Raw genomic sequence first — 24,870 nt, forward strand, 5'->3', positions numbered from 1 at the left:
ACAGAATCCCTTGCCTTCTCAGTTTGCATGCTTTGAAGAAGGAAGCTGCCATACTGGCAAAGTCTATGTGGCAAGAAACTAAGAGCAGCCCCTGGACCACATCCCTGAAGGAGCTGAACCCTGCCAACAGCCATGTGCATGAACAGGAAAGCCAATGGCTTCCCCAGTCAAACCTTCAGATGTGACCCCCAATTCTGACTTAACGTGTGATTGCAATCTTTTGAAAGACTCTGAACTAAAGGACTCTGCTAAGCCACACCCAGATTCCTCACCCACATAAACAGGAGATAATAATGTGTACGGTTTCAAGTTGGTGAGCTGGGAATCATTTATTCTGCAGCAGTAGATAAATGATACAGTATTGCAGGGAAATCATCACTTACCAATTGTTCCAATGGAGGAATGACATCTTTCAAGACATGTTGTGAATGATTCCTCCTGTGTCGGGATATCTGCAAAAATATTGACGTTAGATATTATTATATTATTTTTCTCAAAACAAGCTTTAAATGATTTAAAAGAGCATATTTTAGTAAAAGTACAGAGATACATAACCATATTCAGATTCATTCAAGAAGTCAAAGTAGATATAAAATGAAAAGTAAATGTTTTGGACGTTAACTAATTTGAATTAAATGTGTACTCAGAGACGGCTGGCTGCAACAATATCTCCTGTTCCACATACTCCTTTTACCATGTAACCTTGATACCCTTCCTCGCAAGTGGTGGGTCTATGTTCTTTCATTTTGAAACTGGGAAGAGCTTTATGGCTGTTTCAATTAAAAAAGTATGGCAGAAGTAAGTGACACTACATGATTTAAAATATTAGAGCATAATAATGTCATGTTCTTTTAGAACCCTCTCATTTGGAAAATATTCACCATGTTGTGATGAAGCACAAATCATCTCACACAGAGAAAGCACAAGGAGAGGCTTAAGGTTTTCTGGCTAAGAGGCTAGCTGAAGTTTGAGCTACCAACCGCCAGTCATAGGAGTATAGTATCTTCTGATGTTTCCCTCTGCCAGCTATTGAGTCACCCCCCACCACCACCATGTTTCAAGACCTAGTAGAAGACTCAAACACTGTGTAGTAAAATAGGCTGTTCCCGATATGTCTTATCTGAATTTTTGACCAAGTTCTGTCAGCATAAAAAAAAAAAAATCAGTGTTTTATACCTCTATATTTCAGGGTGAGTTGCAATGCTGTAATAGTAACTGAAACAAAATATTTAATATTGAAACACTTTGTGTTTATTATATGAGCTCAGCTTTTTCGGAGTCAATGTTCTATTAATTTTCATGTCTTCTTCTACAGATGTATTTAAACACACAATAATAAATAGCTAAGTGTTTTAGGAACAGCATTTTAAAAATGCCTTATTGTTGTTTCTACCAAAGCATCAAAGGCAGATTCTATAATAAAACAAAAAGAGAAAAAGAAGGAATTTATAATGAAATCCTGTATTGTTTGATAACTTCAACAGAAGCTATAATTAATAATACTATTTTACTAGATAGGAATTTTCCAGTATTTTACATGAACAAGAGAGAGGAGGGTAGGGAAAGGGGGACAGGACAGGGAAGTAGGAAAAGAAAGAATGAGAGAGAAAGAGAAAGAGAGAGACTGGGGGATGAGTGTGAGGTATTAAAGAAATAAAGTGGGTCTGCCAAGTGCCTAGAAAAGAACTTTGGGTGTCTTTGAATCTGGTTACTGGCACATGTAACTGACTGAAGGAATTAAATCAATGTCTGTTAAGATTTTGAGAGAATTGTATTACCAAAGAAAACAGAAGCCTGACCTAAAAAAACCTGTGACTCCATACAACCCTTGATCCCCATGTTTGCCCCACAAAACTGCATTATGAAGGCAGTACAACCTCCAAGGAAACCATTCTCTTCAAAGCTCACTTTAGATGCGGCCAGTGGGGGATAGCAGAGAAGGAAGAGCCTTGTGGAGAGCAGCGCCAGAAACCTTGGAGAACAATGGACATTGGGAATTATCCCAGAAAGGAGAGCCAGGAGAGCCAGGAACTGACTCTGCGGCCAGGGCAAGGGTCTCACAGGGCCTGCCCAGCAGGCTTTAATGATCATTCCTTCAAGTGACTGTTGGCTGTTTACCATTTATTTCCTTTACAAATGAGAGTCTTTTGTTTGCTTGTTTCCTGTTATGGAGTTCTTGCTCCACCATTGCCTGTTGGATGTGATGGGAAAAACAGAACAAAGAACTTATTTTTCAAGTTCTAAACCCTTAACCCCCTGGAGAGAAATTGACCTGATGGAGAGAGTTATGTTTATCACCAGCTATGCTGATATTGGAGTTTGAGGTGGTAACTGCATTAGAGTTTTGGTTGTCTTCTTTGGGGAGGCGGAAAGATATTGGAAGGCAGATGTGAATTGATATACGGTGAAGGGGAGGGAGGACTGTGACAAACCCTGATGCTTCCTCACCAAAATTCTGTCCTTTTTCTAGGGCACATACCTAGACTGCATTTCTCAGCCTGCCTTGCAGTTAGGAGTGGCCACAAAACTAATTCGGACCAATGGGATGTGAGCAGAAACAATGCGAAGCTCTCTCAGTTGAAGGCTACTAAGCAGTGAGTGCTTTCCCTCTGTGTTCCTTCTTTCTTCATATGCTGGCTGGGAGTAAACATGGAGAGAGGCCCTGCAGGACGATGAAGGTGCAAGATGGACGAAGACTGAATCACCATGTGGAGAAAAGCCAAACATAGGCCAGGAAACTCATTTTGTATTAGTTAATAAACTTGTTATTTTGGAATAATTTTATACTTAGAGAAAAGCTGTAGCAAGAGAGCTCCTGTAGAATTCTAACTGCAATGTAGTGAGAAATAAACTTCTATTTCTTGGAGCCATTGTGTATTTCAGAGAATTTTACAGCTGCTAGCATTACCCTAAATAAAACCACGATAGTTGATCTAAATTCATTTTGAAATGAATATATATTATATAGTATATAGTATAATTATACACATTATTTAGTGTATATTATATAGTATATGTTATACATTATATTACATATTATTATATATGATATATGATATTCATATATATTTGGTATTTAAGCTTTTTTAAGGAACCAGGCACTTATTTTATACTGCTATACATTTGGAACTTACTTCTCTTAACTCTTAGTCATTATATTAAGATTTATTACCTTCACTGAAAATTTTATACGTCTTACATTCAATTTACAATGGTGGAAGAGTTCTGGGATTTTTGTTGTTGTTGTTCCATTTCTTCGAAACCTGTTGGATTTCCAGTCTTTAGTCCTGTCTTCGGCTAAAAATCATTCTCTTTGCATATAAAACATCTCAAGCTTTAAATGTTAGAGAAAGTAGTATCAAGCAAATGTCTCTACAATACTGATGAATAAGCACTGGGCATTCTCTTATATCAGCCTTACCATTTCTTCTATGGCTAACCCATGCCTTCCTTTGTCCTACCACTACTAGATTTTGATGGGTGTACTGGCCCATCATCGTCTCCATATTCTCTTCCAGTTGCTATAGAAAGTTTTCCTATAAGACAATGCTTTAAGATGTGTCGTGTATGTATTGCGAGAGGCACAAGAGATGATTTTAGCTGATGAATGTTTTAATTTTAGTTATCATTTACACAGTCTTAAGGTTTAGCAGAAAAACCTATCACATAAAGACATTTAACTGGTATGAATATATTTTCCATTAAAATAGAGTATAAATGATACAGTTAAACAAGTAATATGTAGTATGCAACATGAACATGGAAAAAAAAAACCTACAAACGTAGTAAGTGAATGACTGAAATTTGGGAAAGAAGTTTTAATGAGAATTCAGAACAGAAATGACCAGTAACTGAGCACATCTTTAGTTCACCCTTGAAGGGAACTGTTGGGTCCATGGTATAGACAAGAACTCGAATTGAAAAATGGTACAGTATTATTGTCTGTAAACATGTATTCAGTGCTTATTATTTGTCAGGCACTGTTCTAAGTATTTTACATAAATTAACATACTTAATTGTCACTCCTTTTTCATAAATGTAGAAACGCAGACACAGACAGTTTCAGTAACTTTAAAAATCCAGAGCTAGTCAAAGGCAAGGGTGTTGTTTAACCAGTATCTAAGCCTTTAAATATTGTACTTTATTGCTTTGCCAGGGATATAATGTATACGCATAAAGGCAGTCATTACATTCTTGGGGAACTACAAAGTTGAGATTTCCTGCATGCATAAGGGGATATTTCCAAGGTACAAATTTGAGTCAAACTTACAAATTTGTACATGTTTACACAGGAAGCTAGAATCAAGTTTCAAATCTGGTATGAATCATCTTAATTTTCCTTTAGGGAAAGTAATATTGCTTATCATTCCTAAATCAATAAGCTAGCCAATCTATCATGTTCAACCAAGTTATGGAGATGCAGAGGAAAAAGAGAACTTTCATCACCTGTCTTTTGCTTTAATGCTCTTCTCGGTTAAGCATTAGGCACAGAAATGTGTTATCATCCCAAATCAGATTACTCTGACTGAGACTTATGATTTAGGAAATCTGGATCCAAACGTGCCTAGTTGTTATACACAGATATGACAAAAAGCTAAGATATTCTAAGACAGCTGTTGTTATGTAATTTACTTATTTGAAATAATAATTTAAAGAACACTTGAGGTCAATCAAAACTTTATGAGGTAAGTTTGAAGGAAACAAAGGCTCTCCTAAGCCATATGTAGTATAAAATAACAGAAAATCTTATAGATTTGTACATGTTTATCTATCAATAGCTTATTATTAGTATCTGAAAATTTTGCTAATTTTTACAGGACACTTTCTTGAAAAACATTTCTGCCTAGGACATCAGATGTTCTTATTAACCATTCATTTAGCCAGTAAACATTTCTTGTTTAGTACCTAGTAGTTTCTAATAGTAGATGCTCAAAACATACTTGTTTGTTGATGTTATGAAATACAGCTAATGCTAGTATTGCAAAAAAGAGTACTTCATTTTGGACAGTCCTAATTTTTTCTCATGAACTTCAGGACTTTTTAAATGTATCTGATACCAAAAACCTATGTTTTGCTCTGTGAATTACTTCTGGAAACATTTCAGAGTATTAGCAATGGTGGGCTCCATTTTTCAATCTTAGATCCTTCTTACTTTTGCAGGAATTCTTTTAATTTTTCTTTTTTTTAGGGTTTATTCATTTTTCAGAGACGGAGAGAGACAGAGCATGAGGGGGAAAGGGGCAGAGAGAGAGAGAGAGAGAAAGAGAAAGAGAGACAGAATCAGAACCTGAGCTGTCAGCACAGAGCCCGATGTGGGGCTCAAAGTCACAGGACCATGAGATCATGACCTGAGCTGAAGTCAGACACTTAACCACCTGAGCCACCCAGGCATCCCTGTGGGAATTCCTAAGTAACCATTGAATTTGGAAAACTTGAAGAGCAATAATAATATCAGTAGCTTGATACTTTAATACATTATTTTCTCTGTGAGTTACAGAAGCATTTCTTCTGAGGAAGGCTTAAAATATGGCTTTTATGTATGTTTGTTCTTTCTTGTTTCCAAATGTTCTGAAATAGTATATAGATCCTTCCTCTAAACATAAGTGGACATGTATGTATGTCTACCACATATTTATCTAAGTGTCCAGAGCCTGATTTTTTTTTCCTAGTTTTTACACTCTTGCATTATGAAATGTTGGTTTCAATACTATTTTCCAACTCCCACAGCCTGATTTTTTTTACTAGTTTTTACACTCTTACATTATGAAATGTTGGTTTCAATATTATTTTCCAATTCCCATTTGAGAATTTTATGAATTGCTACTTTTCAATTTATTTCCAGTATTTTGTAAAAAGAAACCTTAACCATTTAAAGTATATCTGGCCTATGTACTAAGAATGTTACTTCAGGGGCTCCTGGGAGGCTCCGTGGGTTAAATATCCAACTTCAGCTCAGGTGAATTTGAGCCCCATGTCAGGCTCTGTGCTGACAGCTCAGAGGCTGGAGCCTGTTTCAGATTCTGTGTCTAACTCTGCCCCTCCCCCACTTGTGTTCTCTCTCTCTCTCTCTCTCTCTCTCTCTCTCTGTCTCTGTGTCTCTCAAAAGTAAACAAATAAACTTTAAAAGAATGTTACTTCACAGTTTGTTTCAGAGTGGACTCCATATGTCTTAACTATTTTCTGTCACGGTATTCTGCATCTTAAACAACTGAGCTTTACCAATAAATACCTGAGTTGTTGGCAGTCCCTCCTCTGAAGAGAAGAAAAAGTGAGGCCTTATCTTTCTGCAATGATGCCATCTTCCTATTGATTTATAATGCTCAGTAAATAGGGATGATTTGTAGCTACCATTGGGAAAAAAAATCTTGAAATACAAATGACTTCTGACCTGGATTTTTGGGACCCCATATCAGATGAATATATCACTGAACTACTTTAGATCAGATGAGTTTCTCCTTCTTTGTTTCCACCTACTAGTCTCCCCACTCTTTCTTGGCCCCTTCTCAGGTATGTTAGCTTCATAATTGTGCAAAACAAAGTGGAAGAATGTAGTACTGAGGGTGTGCAATGCATAGTTTTCTTTAAATTCCTTTTTGTTCTTACTATATACATCATAATTAAGTTTTCTAGATACGTTTTCCACCAAAAAGAAAAATTAAAAAGTCATTTTTTGGAAGTGTCTTCTTTTTTTCCCTTCCATTTCTTCTTCATTCTAATCTATTTAAAGAATATGAAACTGATGGGTGGGACTAGTACTTGGTATGAAGTAAAAATAACAGAATTTGGGCATATTATTTTCCTGGTATAGGAAGGTCTCCTATGAAAGTTATACATAAACATGAAACATTCCACATAGCTCTGATTTTAAATAGATTACCATTTTTGATGAACGTTTATATCTTGTGGCTTAGAGTTGAAATAAAAATCGCTTGAATAAAAGCATTAGTTTGCTCCAGCATTTTCCCAGACACGTACATTTTCTGAGGCATACCACCCATTAGCAAACTCCCTGGATACTTGGATTTAAAAACAGAAATAAATTTGTGGTCAAGTGTAGTTGTTATCTTCACAGTTTCTCAAAAGCTCCCCCCAACTCCTTCAATATATCCCAATTCTTATGTTCAAATCTTCATTTGTTTGGCCAAATTCTTTTTGTTTTAAGCTATTACAACCAGAAATTAAGAAAAGTTCATTTAGTTGTTACAATATAATAAACATCAACCTAAATGATGGCTGCATTTTTTAAATCATGTGTATGTGGGAGATAACTGCTTTGGATGGAAAAAAAAGGTAATATATGAAGATATTATCCTATCATGCATTTAATCTTCTAATTTTGCCCGTTGGTGGAGACATGCCAGTTCACACATGTAAAATCATAATTACTCATCCACTAACTATATGTATTTTTCATATTCTTAATAGGAAGTAATGACATTAACCATAGAGAAACCAATTTCTTCTGTCTTGTTCCTTTTTAATGTACCACAGGTATATTACTTCACATTTAAGATCGCCTCCTCCCTCTGCCCGTGATATCATTCAATTCTCATAGTGGGCACTCATAAGCAAATGCTCCCCTTTTTGTTTGTTTGCCTCTTCCATAAGCCTCTTTTGCTCTATCTTGTCAGTCAGAAATCTGACACTCTTTATTTCCCTGCAGGAAATAAAAGGGAAAGATTCAAAAACACTCTGGAGGACATATTAAAGTTTTTCAGGTTTGTTGTTCGTTTTTTATTTTTTCAGTTTGTTGACTATTCTTTGGTCAGCATCTGGGCCATCTGTGGTGTTCACCAGCCTTTCAATCCTGGGCCAGGTCTAGGTGAGTTAAGTTCAGCTTCAACCACACTTTATTATCTCCCAGATAGCCAAAGAGAAGCACCTGCTGGAATGATTTAACTTCTTAATATTTCTCCCTTGATTTATTTAGTCCCAAACACATGTTCCTCCAAGAAGAAAATCAAACTACCTTACACCTTCCTGTTGAAATAAAAAGTAGTTATATAAAGTGCACACAGCCTTATTTGTTGCTAAATACTGTTTCCTTTAGTTCTCTCATTCCTTTTTTCACGCTTTCAATAGAATGTTTCTCTCCAAGAATTTTTTTCAGATTGAGAAGTGTCATTCACACGGACCTTGGACACACTAATATTTTAGGCTTTTAAAACATGCTCTTGAAATAAAAAGTGCCAGAGCCAGAAACACAGCTATACCTGAATAATACAATTTCCTACATTTTTTTCCTGCAGAGTACATTTATGTGTTGTCTTTTTAGTTTTTAGTTTACTTTTTTCTCTGTAGGTTCATTCGTATTTAGACATGAATTCCAAATTGATAGGGCAAACTATGTGCTAAAATAGACACATAAACATTTTATTCTACTCATAATACTATCATTGGTATTAAATGTAAGGCATTGCATACTTCGTTAGAGCCACAGCTATAAAATTACTATTGTTAGCACATAATATAGCTTACTTAAAACCTCCTTTATTCTTCATAACAGAGCTATTACTCCATTGATAAAAAACAAAAATAATAGAATACCTGGGCCAAACTGACATTCTCTCCACAACTGCAAGTCATGTTATCTTTGAAATAAAAAGATTCAAGACAGCAGAAAACAATACCAAGAAAACTATCTCATAAACACCTCAAAACAAAGAAAAATGTTACACAAACAATTATTGAGGCCCCAGATTGTTAAAATGGACTACCTAGTTTAGCCAAATTATAAACAAATCACCATTTGACTATGTTGGACAGAAACAACATATACCTAATTTTATAATGTTTAATGGTCCAAAAACTCTGAACAAATTAGAATCAAGTTTTATTTTCAGTCTCAAATATAAAGTCTCTTTCATTGACCTAAAGTGCTTAAGTTGAAATATTGAGTTTACGCCATACTTTTTCAGGTATATGTTCAATCACTAAAGAAGAGGTTCTATCATTTGGAAAGTAATCCATAATATGTCGTTTGATCCATGAAAAGTAAAGTGTGACAAAGATATTTACTCATACTGAGATTTCTATAGTCTGCTGACACCTTTCCTCATACATCATTATTTCTTAATGCAAAGCTTGGACATGTACTAACTCACTGAAAATGCTCTGCCTGTGTGTAAAGGTCACTTCTACAAGCATTGCGGGAGGCAAAGCTTTTCATAGCTGTACCATTCTTTCAAGATTTAACAGGTTTTTGGTCAAATATCTAAAATATGCACATGAAGACTCTCGGCAGCTTCAGGCAATATCTATTAATTGTATCTTTCCAGTTTCCTTTCTTTATGTATTCTTTGAGGTTTTCAGAGACCCCAAACTCACCTTCTGCTGCCGAAAAAGCAGATTTAGTTCTGAAGGTTAATCCAACTCAGCAGGATTGAAGGATGGCACTTTTCCTTGGTCGTAAGTATGTTGGCTCAGGCCAGACAGCTGTTAGGACATTCTCCTCTGGGAATCGTGCCCTCAACACCCACCGTTGATGCACATACATGGTCTACTGGCTGCCGACTTCCGTGCCCATCTGCTCAAATGGCATGGTGCCCACTCACAAGTTGGCTGGATCCTTGCCCTTAGTGTGTAGATGCCAGGCAATGATGGGTTTAGATGGGCAGCCTGCATAATACTACAAGTGACAATTTTTTTCTTTCTGTTTCTACAATATCTGTCCTCCGTGCCTTCTCTGAAAGGGAAATTCGTGTTTTTCCACCTTTGATTGTACCTGTGAACACTCATAGCCGTCCTCAGGTAGATGTGCAAACGTACCCAACCTGCCACCACTAGTAAGATGAAAGAGAGGAAAGGATCCACAGAGCCCCAGATGACAAGTTCTAACACTGAAATGGGTTGGATTGTGAAAATCCCGACCACCTGGAGTCTGTCAGAAGAAATTTAGCATGGGTGTAAGTGCAGCAGACCTCTCACAGATAGCAATGGCACCAGTAAATAGTTTAAGTTAGAGCACTTTTTGCCTGTCACAGCCCCAGCACAAATTACTTGCCTTGTACTGAAAAGGCACATACAACAGTAAATGAAATAAATCACGCAAAAAGAACAAGCCTAACGGGAACACGATTTATATGCTGGGGCGGGGGGAGGGGCAAGGGTGCAAGCTATGATACTCAGACCTCAGAAATAACCCTGACCGGAGGTCCTAATGGAAAGAAAAAGAAACAAAAATAGCATCTCTCTTTCCAATCTACAGCAAACCCATAGAGAGGAATAGATTGGCATAGGAGGTTGTGACTTTAATGATCCAAAGCATATGAATGCTTGTTAGCAGACAGCAGACAGACATAAGTAAGAACAACAGTAATGGCTACATCTGCATCCTGGCCTACGGCACTCAAACCAATCAGGCGGCATTGGAGAGCAGTGCCCGAAGGTATGTTCAAGCCACGCTTTCCTTGTGTGTTTATTTAAGGGTGATTGAATTCAGGGTGTTGTCAGTCTGCCTTGGAGAATGGTTATCCAATGTGTAGGCATGATCTTTCTCCCTGAATGTGCTCTGTTGAGTGAGTTAGTTATGTGTGACTACTTGCTCTGTCCTAGTCTTTATACAGTGCCAAAATCCTCCAGTCCAAGTTCCAAAGGAACAGGGCCTAAAAACTTTTGGCTCCAGAATCAAATTAGGCTTCTCTGCTTCCCTAGCCAGAAATGCATAAATACCCAATGGCCAAAACCAAAGAATTTGACATTGTGGAATGAATAGAGCTGTCATATACCACTAAAGTGTGGAAATATCTAGCGTTTGAAGTCAAGACTAGTTCAACATCTTCAGTAATCAGAACAGACTTCTTTGGACACCTTCATGGGTTAGTCTGGCTTTTGAGCGAGAATGTTTCTGGCAAGCTACTGATTCCAGATATCAGAAATGCAAGAACATACGGTTTATAAGAGAAAATCTGCCATTTTTTTGCATCAAAAAATTCTCAAAGGCAGCACATTTTCATAAAAGACAAATCCCTCATCCTGTTTTCCTCATTGACCTTCAAGTTAGCACCACTTGCTTAGATGTATATACTTTAAAAAGAACTAAACAAAGAAGAGTAAGTTGGAATACTTGGAAAAATAATATTTATGTGAAACTCAGCTTGGAATTATGTGGGGGAGTTTCTGGTAAAAATAGACAATAGGTATAATCACCTAAAACTCCTCAATCATATTACTAGGCTGTGATTGTCAGTGTTCCCAGAGCAAATCATTTTCCTCATGATTTATCATGCCTTGAGGGTAAAACAGTAAGAATTACATACTACCAATTTATTGAAAATGAAGAAAAGCAGATGTCCTCTCTAAGGAATCTTGAGGGTAAGAATTATGTTTTACTCATCTTTAAATCCACCGAATTTAGCATAGTGAGGAATGTATATTACAGGATTGGTCATTCCAAACTTTATATTGAACCTCTTTATACATGTGACCTATTATTTCATTCCATTAACCAAAACTTTCAATAGCCTATAATGTCTTCTTTAAAGTATCTCATTGGAAACATATTCATCATTCTCTTCAAAAGTCAGTGATATTTTCCAGATAAACTCTTATAATTTCTCATAGGAGATTTGCTGTCTTTTCTTACTGAAATAAGGTCAAATTTTCAAAATGATCCCTTCATTAGTCTACAGTTGAAATAACCAATACTGGTGGATGATAGCTCATTGATCTTTGTAGTATATATGATACTTGGGGCTCAAGTTCCTCTTCTAGAGGGAAAAACTGATAAGTTATATATAGATATAGATAAGTGTGGATATAGGTAGATAGATATATTTCTGCTTTTAAACAGCATTACATAATCATGTAGATTATTATTCTGAACAGTTCTGTGTTCTGCTATCACTTTATCTCTTGACACCTGTATTCCCTCAAATGTAAAATATGGCATAGCATAGTACTTATTCCTTATAGGATTACATTAGGAATGAAAACATTAATACATATACAGATTCGGCCACATGGTAAGTCTTCATCGTTATAAATTCCCCTGTATCAATTGTATCATTCCTTTTCCAGTAGTCCTTCTAACAAATATATTCTAGTAAGTAGGCAATTAATATTAAGCCGATATATTCATAAATCTTCAACGATTCTAGGGTACCTGAGTGGCTCAGTTGGTTGAGTGTGGAGTGTGGAGCCTGCTTAAGATTCTCTCTCTCTCTCTCTCTCTCTCTCTCTCTCTCTCTCTCTCACACACACACACACACACACACACACACACACACACACTTATGCTCTCTATTTATATATCTAAAATAAAAAATAAAATCTTCAATGATTCTAGAACTCTTTTAAAATGATTTGTCTCTTTACTTTAAGAAATCCCAATCATTTCCAGTTAGGATATTTTGAAAATATTTTGTTAGAAAAACCTTTAAACACTCAAGGAGAAGGGGTTTCATTGGGCATGCCCTCCAGGAGGTGAAAGACTTGGTGTAATTTTAGAATTTGCCTCCCACAATCCCACCTCTGGCCTTCAGTAAATCATGTCCCTCCCACAAGCAAAACATATCATATCCTCCCATGATTCCAAAGAGTGTCATCCTATTACAGCATCTCCTCTAAGTCTAAAGTCTCATTATCTAATCAAAATCCCACTCTCTCATTGGCTCAAAGACTAAAACATACGTACCTAAATCCAGTTTTGAAAGAGGTTGAGCTTCACTGAGATCAGCCATTTAGTAGTAAAGATGGGAATCAAATAGTTTGTTTCTATAACTAGTGGTGTGCTATCCATGCTATGAAGTAGTTATGATTATTGCCCTCGCTGCATAGACAATAAATCCAAGAACAGTGAGAAAAGACTATAAGTTAGTAAGAATCAGAGGCTGTTGGTTAAACTAGAGTCATGCGACTCAAAACCTCATACATTCTGACTCCAAATCTTTTAAATGCTGAAGCTACTGGCCCTCAAAGTGGATACTCAACAAATGCTGGTTGCCTGACCATCACACTGCACTGCTTGCAGATTAAAGTATGCAATAATGTTTATCATACTTTCCCTCAATTATTTTACACCTAAGTTCCTATTTTCTATTTTCATCATATTTCATAGAAGGAATCTTTATAGTCATCTTAAACATTAGCTGAGACGAAATAATAATAGCAATGTTTTAGAAATGAGGAAGATGAATAGACTAAAGACATAAAATTTACCACAATATCCACTCAAAAATAGTGCTACAGATTTGTATTTGGTGAATCCTGGAACTGGAAAATGCCTTTCTGTTCTAGATACCATACCATACCACACCATAAAGATTTTAGAATGCATTTCTAGTTGCAAGTGGTAGATTGGTCACATACCTGATCTCCCCTATTTACTAAAATCAGAGTAAAAGAATAAAAATTTATGTATGGAACACGAGAGTGTGAGCAAAAGTGGATGACAGATCTCAAAAAGGTTTTGGAAGATAAAATGTATATGAAAAGGTAAATACTTTGTAAAACGAAAGAAGCTGCAACCTCAGTGTTTGCAGCTTGGAAGATGGGTGTTAACGACAAAATTTTCATAGCCCTCTCTCTCCCCACAGAACCTCCAAGAGGCTCATCACTCAGAAGCACCAGGTAACCTGAAAGACAAAGTAAAGATTGCCTACAACAGCCACCACCCAGGAAAGTTGGACTCTAAGGCTCACTTGTTCATTGCATGGCTGTTCCAGAGCTGCATCAGACAGACTTTGAACCAAGAATCTTCCAGAGTCTTGAGTCAGGGTCACCTGCCATTACAGAGGGCAGACAGGACTGAGTGACTGTGAACAAGGGGATTAAAGTTTACCTACTAAGCAATGGGACCCTCAGCTCCCATGGTCAACCATTGTCCCAGAAATGCCAGAGGAAAAAAAATGTATCCCTTCATCTAGAAGACTTGAGGAATCTTCTCTGGAAGAGCAAATGGCTTCAAAGTCCTTCAGATCCTGAAACTTGAATATCCTCAGTGAAAAGCCTCTTTGTGTGCATTCTACATATTCTAGAGAAGCTTTGCAGTCAACAAGCCCAGCACCTCAACTCCAAGCATACACAGAGCATTTTCGTGCCTCTCTTTAAAATATGTATATGCAGTCATGGGTCACAAGAAATTAATTACTATCTGATATAAAACACAATATTTATATACTGTATTTACAAATAATAATTGTATCATATAGAGTATATTATATAATACTATACAATTATATTATATATAATAAGTTATAATTACTATATTATATACTTCTTTATTGAGCACCATATATGTAAACAGCATTTTCTAAGTGGTTAATAAAATAACCTCTGATTTAAAGTTTTTGATTAAAGTCCCAAAATGGAAGAGAAATATCAAAATAAGCACACATAAAAAGGAACTCAAAATAAACAGAAATAATACCAAAAAAAATTTTTTAGTATTATTGTAATATCCTCAAGAGATAAGAAAATATATAGGATTCATAAAAACAGTAATAATAATAAAGAAAGGCACTGGAAAATTTAAAAATATAAATGAGTATAATTAACATAATTTTTGGAGGATACAGATGATAAATGTGTCAGGAAATAGTGTTAAAAACAGAGATGAATTATGAAAAAGAAGAAATAAGAAAATAATCTAGGATGTCCAACATCTGCCATATGGAAAAATCCAAAAAGGAAAAAAAAATAAATGCATGGTAAGAACTTTTAAAATAAAGTACAAGAGAATGTCCCAGAATTTTATGATATGAGCTTTTTGATTGAAAGAGCCTACTAAGTATCTAGTGTAATAAATTAAGAAGTAGCTCATGCAACTTTATAGAAGTAGAAAGAATGAGAGAAAGATCACAGATCCCATGGAAAAGGATGGGAATCAGAATGGTGATGGAATTTTCTAAAACTGACTGGAGTCTAGAAGTATGCTTTCAAAACTTAAGGAGAAAATATTATCAACCCAGAATCAGGTAGCCTGTTAAACTATCAATCAACAGAATTGAGTAAGAACATCTCCAGATATGGAAAGACTCAGAACATTTGTTTCCACCACATTCTTTTTGGGAAACTACTGAGGAAAATACTTTAGCAAAGTGAAGGATTTGACCAAGGGAAACAAGCCTTCAAAAATAAGATGTATATACACAGGAACAAAGAGACACAATGAGAAGTTGTGTGTTCACAGATGTGTGTCGGGCCAGCAGAGACTTCAGCCCAAATTGAAGCAAGAAGATGGAAATAAATGGAAAGAAGATTTAAGAAAAGAAAAGAAAAGTAAAAAGGGGCAATATTATTTTATGTTTCAGTGTTTGAGAAAAAGATTGATAAGAGTTTGACATATTGCTGGCATCTTTGGGAAAATTAGCTATAGATGTGACAAAATACAAGTAAATTAAATGAAGGCAATCATTAACTCCACAAAGGAAAGTTGAATCCAAAGGAATGATGGTTATACAATAATTCTTGGTTCAACTGCACATATTTAGAAAAACACAATAATGGAAACTAGCAATTGAAAAAAATGTGATAGAGCTATAATGGAAAAAATTGAAGGAAGGGAAGTTAGAGTGTAAGAGAGCTAATATTAAACTATCATAACAGAAAATCAATGCATAATACCTAAATTAGATAAATCAGGAAAAATCAGTATATATATAGTGTTGAAAAATATGAAAGTTAATATAAAAAAGAATCAATAACCATAACAAAAAAACCAAAACTGTTGAAGGTGGTTGCCTCTACGAAGTGAGATTAATGAGTAAAAGAGAAGCCAGAAGAATGCTATGTTTAGTGACAAGTTTTGTAGACTAATGTCTTAAATTAAAATTTTCTTAGGGCTGCTGGGTGGCTCAGTTGGTTGAGTGTTTGACTTTGGCTCAGGTCTTGATATCGTGGTCTGTGGGTTTGAGCCCATGCGTTGACATGGGGTTGGGTCTGTGGGGTTGAGCTGCGTTGAGACCATGGGTCGTGGTCTGTGGGGTTGAGCTGCGTTGACAGCTTGGAGGCTGAAGCCTGCTTCGGATTCTGTCTCCCTCTCTCTCTGCCCCTTCCCTGTTCGCATTCTGTTTCTCTCACTCTCAAAAATAAACAAACATAAAAATATTAATAAAAAAATAAGTAAAATTTTCTTCAAATAGTCTTGAGAGAGAGAGAGAGAGAGAGAGAGAGAGAGAGAGAGAGAGAGAAAGGGAGCAGGCAATTACACCTAATTGGATAAATGCTCAACCAGGACCCTCAGCAATCAATCTACACCACAAAGAAGTCCCACTTGCCTATCAGATCCTAAATGCAAGTTAAATACAAAAGCAGTTATAAGTCTGATTCAGCAGGGAATAATTGTTACAGAATCACAATGGTAATAACCGGTGGATTCAAGCCCTGTGTTCACCACTGAACTGTGTGAATTAGGGCAAGTCATTTAAACTTTCTGCATCTAAGTTTCTTCATCTACAAAATTCAGACTATATCTTGTACCTCATGGAGTCAGGGGATGATTCAATGGGCTAATGCTGCTAACATGCTTATAAGAGCACCTGGTACATAGTAAATGCTCCGTAAAAGTTAAGTGTTATTATCAAAAGAACTCCTGAATTTTGCATGCTAACATAAGTCCTTTGAAAGTAAAGGCATCACCCTTTGAGCCTTCTAGGGTTTCCAGTTGACAATATACCCTCTTATGCACTCACTAAGGGCAGTGAAACAATCAGGGTCAAAGGAGAAGGCAAGAGGAAATGGGGACCCTAGCCCCTCTCCTATTCCCTCTAGCTTGGCTTCCTCTTGTCCTGTGAAAACATTTTATGCAGACAAATGAGTCTTCCCAAACCAATAACCAAGGAATAAAATGCTTAGGTGTGCACTTAGTACCATGTTAGAAAGAAACATTTGTGCTATCATTTAACCAGATGTTTATCTTTCTGGACATTAAGTGGAAGGAATTGGGAAATCATCTCCCTGATTCTGTGACGTCCACAGAAAGCTTTTCATGTTTGTGCCTTTTATAGAAATCTGCAAAGAAAAAGAGAAAGCCCCTTTCACTAGCCACCTACTCAAAACCTTTTCATTTTCAAATCAAGGGAAGCTGCCAAAATTGTATTAATTTTTAAAAAATAACTCTCTCAGTAATGCTCCCCTTGGATGAATAAAGAGAGAGTCTAATTCCGAGCCCATTTTTTATCCTCCATTGTGTACACACCACAATGTACAAGTTAGCTCATTAGTGCTCTCGGCAAGGGCCATCATTTTTAAATGATCAAAGTGTTTGTTTGGGGAGAAATCAGTCACATAGAGTAATAGTTCCCAAACTGTGATCCTGAGCATTTAGAGGAGAGTCCTCTGTGGTTCATTTGGGAGATATTTTAAGGGAAATGTGAAGGCTAATAAAATATAGGACCAAGTGGGAATGGTTTGAAGATAAAGGGACATAGAATGGTCATTATATTGATTTGGGGACAGGGATCTGAAATCAGTGGCAGTTCAAAAATGAGAAATAAGAAATGTAAATCATCATGAATAAAACAGGTGTAAAATAAACCTAGGAATTGATGATTTAGGTCATACGCTAAAAGGAAAATTTTACAATACACACAAATTTTGTAATATAACTCTTAAAATGAAAACTATATATAGATAAACTTTAAAACAGAACACTTTAACTTAATAATTGTTCAAATAAGATTTTTCATAGAGCAAAAGGCAAATTCTTGCTCCTTAGAAATAGAGACGATTTAAATAGGAATTGCTAAGTTTTAATCATTAAACAAAGAAAATATGTTTTTGTTCGTAATTCATATTCTCAAGTTTCTCTGGTAATTTGTGGCATTACTGCTGATTTGATTTTCCTCATCTAGCCACAGTGAAAGACACACCCAAGTCAAGAAACAAGAAAAAGAAAAGTTGAGAGTTATTTTTGAAATTTTGGCCTCAAGCTCTATAGAAACTTAATGACAAATTTCCTGAAGGAATGTAAAAAGTATTTATTAAATATCCTATGGAGTGCCTGGGTGGCTCAGTCGGTTGAGTGTACAACTTCAGCTCAGGTCATGATCTCGCAGTTCCTGAGTTCAAGCCCCGCCGGGCTCTGTGCTGACAGCTCAGGGCCCAGAGCCTGCTTGAGATTCTGTCTCCTTCTCTCTCTCTGTCCTTTCCTCTCCCTCTCTCTCTCAAAAATAAATAAACATTAAAAAAAATTAAATATCCTTTATAGGAGTTTGGTTGTGAGCTATTAGACACATTGCAGGGACCTATGGGACATTAATTTAGGAGTCTCTGTTGAAAGAAGAAAAGGAATAAGGTGGGGATTGGAAAGTGTTGGTGAAGCGAATGAATTTGGAGTTGGAAATTTTTTTAAATATAGATTTCATACATTTCTTCTAATTTGGGGAGAGAATACATTTTCTTCTAACATAATGAAATATCACTTAAAATTTCTGCTTCATGATTTATAAAACCCTTATGATACTAATAAAGGCTAAATAGATTTCCTACAATAGCGATTGGTAATGGAGGGTTGCAGTGCATGGGGAAGAAGGCAAAATTCATCCAAATCATAAAACAAGGGTATTTTCAAGAAAGAATCTCAATTCTTTCTGGAACTCCAAACATAGCTGAAGAAACACACCTATAAGTGACAACTGCTAATTTGCAGTGATTACAGGCTCTGGCAGCACTCCTAGAAGATATTACATAATCTAAAGGAGAGTGTATTTTGAAAAAACGCCTTCCATGTAATTATGACCTGCTCCCATCCTTTTCCTTGATTAAAGAAAGAACCAAAAGTTTAAAGCAATGAAAAATACCCAAAAAAGTTCAAAGTACATGAGCTCAAAGTACAATACTTTGAGCATTGTACTCAAAGTACAATGAGTACATTGAAGCTTTTTAAGCTTCAGTCTGCCTTAGTAGTTAAAAAACAATGGAGCCAAGAAAGTTCCAATAAGGATAAAGTAATAAGAAGAGAAGAAAGTGTTTTTATTTTAAGGTAGAGACTATATGGAGCTCAGGTTAGTAACCCCACAAAACAGCACAATGCTTGGTATCTAGTAGGCATGAGAGAGATGTTGTTGAGTATTAAAGTATCAATAAAAACATTCCACTTTATGTCTCAAAACAGTTTCATATATATCATCCCATTTCACAGGGGTGCCTCAGTGGCTTGGTTGGTTAAGCGTGTGACTCTTAACTTCAGCTCAGGTCAAGATCTCATGGTTTGTGGGATCAAGTCCTGCCTCAGGCTCTGTACTTGACAATGCAGATCCTTCTTAGAATTCTCTGTCTCCCTCTCTTTCTGCCCCTCTCCTGTTCTCTTTCTCTCTCTCTCTCTCTCTCTCAAAATAAACAAATTTTAAAAAGAGTAGTATTATGCAATATGAAGGAAACGGTTATATCCATTTGAAAGATAAGGAAATCAAGCTACAGTTTAAATGAGTATCTCTGGAGTGATTTTTTTTAATGTTTATTCATTTTTGAGAGAGAGAGAGAGCAGGTGAGGGGCAGAGAGAGGAGACACAGAATCTGAAGCAGGCTCCAGGCTCTGAGCTGTCAGCCCAGAGCCCTATGCAGGGCTCGAACCCACAAACCATGAGATCATGACCTGAGCTGAAGTCAGGCACCCAACCAATTGAGCCACCCAGGCACCCCTCTCTGGGGTGATTTCCATAAGCAAACCATTGTGTTGAGTCCTACGTAGACCAGGTAGAATTACTATTATAATAAATATATTTCTTTTTTACTTACATCCAAAATATCATTTGATCTACAAAATCAACCTCTTGAACAGGTATCATTGATTACTAAACTGAGGCACAAAGATTTTAAGTAACTACATACTAGCTAGCTAGTCATCTGATCCTATACCAATGCACAATGTTTCCTCGAGGCCACAGACAGCAGGATCTGCCTCTTTTTCCATTGGTCTATTGAATCCCAGAATGTCAGGGTGATGAATGGATGGGTCTTTGGATCAAGAAAACAGTCCTGCTTTATTCAATCCAAAGTCACCAGAGAGAATATTCAAGTAAGCTACATAGCTAAGTAAGTTTGTCCAGTTTGCTATCCCTTTATTGGCCACGCGGTGCTGTCCAATATTTTGAGGTCATATTTATACATATAGACTTTCAGTTGATGCTAAAGGCACTTGTCCTTCAGATGTTTTCCTCACCAAACATCTTGCCTTCTCTTGAGTGTATACAACCCTTCACCCTGTCGAATGCTATTCTTTGCAACTCAGCTCACATGATATACTTCAAAATACAAGCAAGGAGAGCAACAAGCTGCATCAGCGGCCATGTCATTTTGGGTTACATGTTTCTGTCCTTTCTTTGTGACACTGCACTGCTGGAACGCTGACCTCCCTAGTTCAGTCCACTGCCATGGGCTACTAGTCAAAGAAAAGAAAGAGCGCTGAAGAGCAAGGACAGTCATAGCAGAGAAACTTCTGGTTTGCCTCATCTTACATTCCTGTCTCTTACCCTGCCGTGCCAACTTGAGGATTTATAAAAGACCTCCTTTTTATGTGATTCCAACTTTACACTTCAATTTAAGGACAGTGTCTTTTTCTTTTGGTAAATTTTGCTTCAAGTAAACAAACTTGTACCATGACAGCATTTTATCTTTAGCTTTGAAAAGGGGGGAATACAATCTAAAACAGAGAAATCTACAAAATGTTTTAGAGAGTCCTATTCCCACAGTCACACTGGAAATGAGTGACCCTTTCAGTTGCTTTACACTTATCTCCCATTCGTGTGCTCCTATTTCTTATCTGGTCCTTTTTAGATACTTAATATACTTGATTTTTTTTTCAAAGATATGTTTATTATCAGTACAAACAAAAATAGTAGTCCTTGATGGTGCCCACTGAAGTCATTTCCATTTCCTCATTGATCATTGTTCCCTTTACACAGAGGAAACATGGTTTAACCCGGAAAAAGAACTTAAATCTTTGTAATTCCAGTAACATGGACCCCTTTAAGCTGATAGTAATTAATCACTGGTTATGAATAAATAATTCATTCCTTATGAATGAATTACAGTATCTGACAATACCCAATAGGTCTACTGACTTTATCTTACATTTGTTGATCCTAGATTCTGAAGACCAGCTCTTCTAACAGACTTATTCATCTCTACAGCCAGCCACACAGGAGCAAGTATATGTCAGTCCCACTGTCTTGAGACTCAGAGTTGGGGAGCAACCACCCTAAATCTCTGCTCTTAGACCTAAGTGTTGGATCTAAACCTGAGACCTCTTGTGACCCTTCCCTGCGTTCCATACGTGCCTCTAGTGTTGACTTAATCTATGATTGATTACCCATCTATGACAGGTAGTCTTTGCTACCCTGATCCTCCCCTATAAGGGAGAGTGCCATCTCAGAACCACACTTGGTTACTGTATGGCTGCCTCCCCTGAGATCTTGCTCATTCTCTTTCCTGGGACTAGATTATATTCCTAGGATCCCTAGAACCTAGTGGAGGCCCTTCTATCTATGGACAGATCTCTTAGCACAGAATACCATCTCACCCAAATCCTTTGTGACCTTGTTCTTGTCAAGTGTTTGAACCAGCTGGTAAACACGGTTGCTTAAAACGTCTTTGGAGGTGCCTGGGTGGCTCAGTCCATTGAGCATGTGACTCTTTATTTTGGCTCAGATCATGATCCCAGGGTGGTGGGATCAAGCCCCACACCAGGCCCCACCCTGAGTGTGGAGCCTGCTTAAAATTCTCTTTCTCTCTCTCTCTCTCTCTCTCTCTCTACCTCTGCCCTCTCCCTTGCTCATGCTCTCTCTCTAAAATAAAAAATTCAAATTAAAAATTAGAAAAAAATGTCTTTGAGTTTCTTTTACTCTTAAACACTTGTCTTATCAGAACCAGTACCTGAAAATGTATTAATTTTCACCCCAGTAGAAATTGATTTTTCTAGTGAATGGCAGCAAGACAGAAAGGAAACCCCTACAAAGTTTATGAAGCCATGTGGAAGACATCATGTTGGTTCTGCAATAACTTGAAATTCTCTTCTCTCAATATCTTTCTCTCTCTCTCTCTCTCTCTCTCTCCCTCACACACACAGACAGACACACACAGACACACACACACACACACACACACACACACACATACACACACCCTGCATAGGGAAATGTTTATTAGAGAAAGTATTTAAAAAGTACACATTTTCCAAGACCTAGATGAACGACGTCTAGATTTTCTAAGATATAGAGGGATCTGGAGCTTTACAGACAGAATAGAGGGTGGACATCTCAATCTTCTTAATACAAGCTTACATTGCATGGTGTTGGGCTATTGGTTTCATAGGCTGAGTTTCAAAAGAGAGGCTGGGCAAAAAAGGTCACTCTTAGTTTTAATTATTGTTATGTTTGTAGTCGTTGTTGTTACTTTAGCTTATATTTGGTACCCAATGAACAGTAGAAGCCAGATTTTCATTCAGAAGATCATCATTGGGTTCAATCAAGAATCTGGGGTGCCCGGGTGGCTCAGTCAGTTAAGTGTCTGACTTCAGCTTGGGTCATAAGCTCATGGTTCATGAGTTCAAGCTCCACATTGGGCTCTGCCCTGACAGCTCGAAGCCTGGATCCTGCTTCAGATTTTGTGTCTCCCTCTCTCTTTGCCCCTTCCCAACTCACACTCTGTCTCTGTCTATCTCTCTCTCTCAAAAATAAACAAACAAAAAAAGTTAAAGAATCTGTATTTTTAAAAAGCTCCCCAAGTGATTCTTGTGATCAGCCAAATTTTGTAACCACTGCACTAGGGAATGGTGATAATTTCGCTGGGTATCCTACATAACTACATGCACCCTCACATGGTATCAGAAGATATTTCCCATTTCAAGTAAGCCCAAGAGCCTACTTCTAGGATTTTGGTATCAGCCTCTGGACACTCTAAAGTCATTGTCAAAATAAATAAATTATAAACCAGCAGTCTCAGATTAGGAATGAAAAATAATGCTGAATAATACCATGGCTACAACATATTTTTCAGACTGAAAGGAAAAAAGGCCAGGAGAAAGGAGGTATCCTTGTTTTCAGTCCTGAATAACTGTCTGGGCTTGTCTTGTCCTTAAAAAATGATTAAGATAAAAGCATGTGAAGATAATATGGGGAATATCAGGAAAGGCAACTGGTAATGCCAAATCTAATAAAAAGGATATACTGGTGAGATTAAACTAAAGCTGATGAATCCATTGCACACACCTAGTTGACTATAAATAAAGATAAACCTCAAATAGTTTAAAAGGCAGGAAACACTTCTGAATGACAGCATCATTCACACATGTGCATCCTTATTCAAGGCCACATCATTGCTCTGTGACCTTAAGTTAGTTACCTCTAAAATCCACAGTACAGGCACACAGATTAAATGAGACTATGTACATAAAGCACTGATGCGGGGCGCCTGGGTGGCGCAGACGGTTAAGCGTCCGACTTCAGCCAGGTCACGATCTCGCGGTCCGTGAGTTCGAGCCCCGCGTCAGGCTCTGGGCTGATGGCTCAGAGCCTGGAGCCTGTTTCTGATTCTGTGTCTCCCTCTCTCTCTGCCCCTCCCCCGTTCATGCTCTGTCTCTCTCTGTCCCAAAAATAAATAAACGTTGAAAAAAAAAAAATTAAAAAAAAAAAAATAAATAAATAAAGCACTGATGCCTAGCTCAGTTGATGTTATCTTTGTCTCTTCTTCCCTACTCCTCAAAGGAAATCCTTTCTACAGCAATAGAGACAATCACAGAAACCATACCTAGCATCCACCATCAACAGATTCATGCCCATGGGAGAAAGTGAAGATAGTTGTAAGAAGTCCTAAGGATAGTGTAGGGTACTGGCTAAGAACACAACAATAATAAATCCATTGCTTAGTAACATAAATAATATGTATTTATTAAAATAACTAGTTTCTAAAACAGAGAAAAATGTAGTGACATGAGAGGCATTACTTTATATTTTTGCAAATGTCTTTAATGTCTGGTTTAATAGAAGAGAGCATGAATATCACATCTGCTTCTTTGTTTAACCTATTGTGATATCACATGTCATGTAGCCTCTAGAAGACTTCACTATATATTCATGTAAGAATAAGAGTTAAAAAACAAATAATATTTTAGAAATATTATGGAAATGGTTTTGACTTCTGGTACCCCCTGAAAGACAAGGAACCCCCAAGGATCCGTAGATGACCCTTTGAGAACCACTGATGGAGAACTTTGCCTATCAAATCTACACGCACAAACGCATAAATGAACAAATGAACGTACAGTAGAAAATAAAAGGTAGAAAATGCAAAAGTCCCTTTATTTTATCAAATTTTATAGCAGATATTCTTTATGTTGTGTGTCCTGAATATAATCCCTCTTTGATCAGAGAGAGGACAGCCATTCCTAATTCAATGAAATGATCTTGATGGGTACTGTCCAAATCATAACCTTGTCTTTTAAGTCCTTATCTGTCACCCAACTTGATCATTCGTCTAAGAACAGCTTCATTACCAAACAAAGTCAATTATTCTTTACCTAGAATTTTTCTGTCTCAAACTCATGGGAAGAACTTTTTCTTCTACAGTAGACCACTCTAAGCATATGAACTGCCAACTCTCATCTTACCCACTTTATTGAGAAAGACTATGTGTAGCGCAGGAAAAGAAACCAGTAATTTGGCAGAGGCAGAAGACAGAACACTTCTAAATGTCAATTATGTGGCAAATTTTGTTCTCTCGGGTGTCCACGAGATCTACTATTCCACATGTTCTTCTTACAACAGGACATTGACACCCTTCCCATTAAGAATCTATATTCCCTTCTGTTAAATTTAGCAAGCCTATAACTACCACAAAAGTGACAGCATGTGACTTCTAAAACCAGTACATAAAAGGTCATACAACCTCTATCTAGTCTTCTTGAGATACTAGGTCTTTGAATCCAGCACTATG

The 24,870-nt window shown here is 37.0% G+C and overlaps 1 protein-coding gene across 2 annotated transcripts in view; it reads right to left on the reverse strand.

The window, feature by feature from the left end:
- ARHGAP15 (Rho GTPase activating protein 15) overlaps positions 1 to 24,870 on the reverse strand; it is a 619,400-nt gene that overhangs the window by 543,764 nt on the left and 50,766 nt on the right. The window contains exon 3 of one of the 2 annotated variants that reach the window (XM_047082983.1): positions 384 to 452. The exons of the other annotated variant lie outside the window; for it this stretch is intronic. Within the exon in view, the coding sequence (XP_046938939.1) occupies positions 384 to 452 (69 nt within the window). The remainder of the gene's footprint in view (positions 1 to 383; positions 453 to 24,870) is intronic. 2 annotated transcript variants of the gene reach the window in all.

Source organism: Lynx rufus, unplaced genomic scaffold, assembly GCF_022079265.1.
Source record: "Lynx rufus isolate CCGP_SWC_20201006 ecotype Redwood Valley unplaced genomic scaffold, mLynRuf1.p SCAF_2, whole genome shotgun sequence".
Classification (NCBI taxonomy): Eukaryota; Metazoa; Chordata; class Mammalia; order Carnivora; family Felidae; genus Lynx; species Lynx rufus.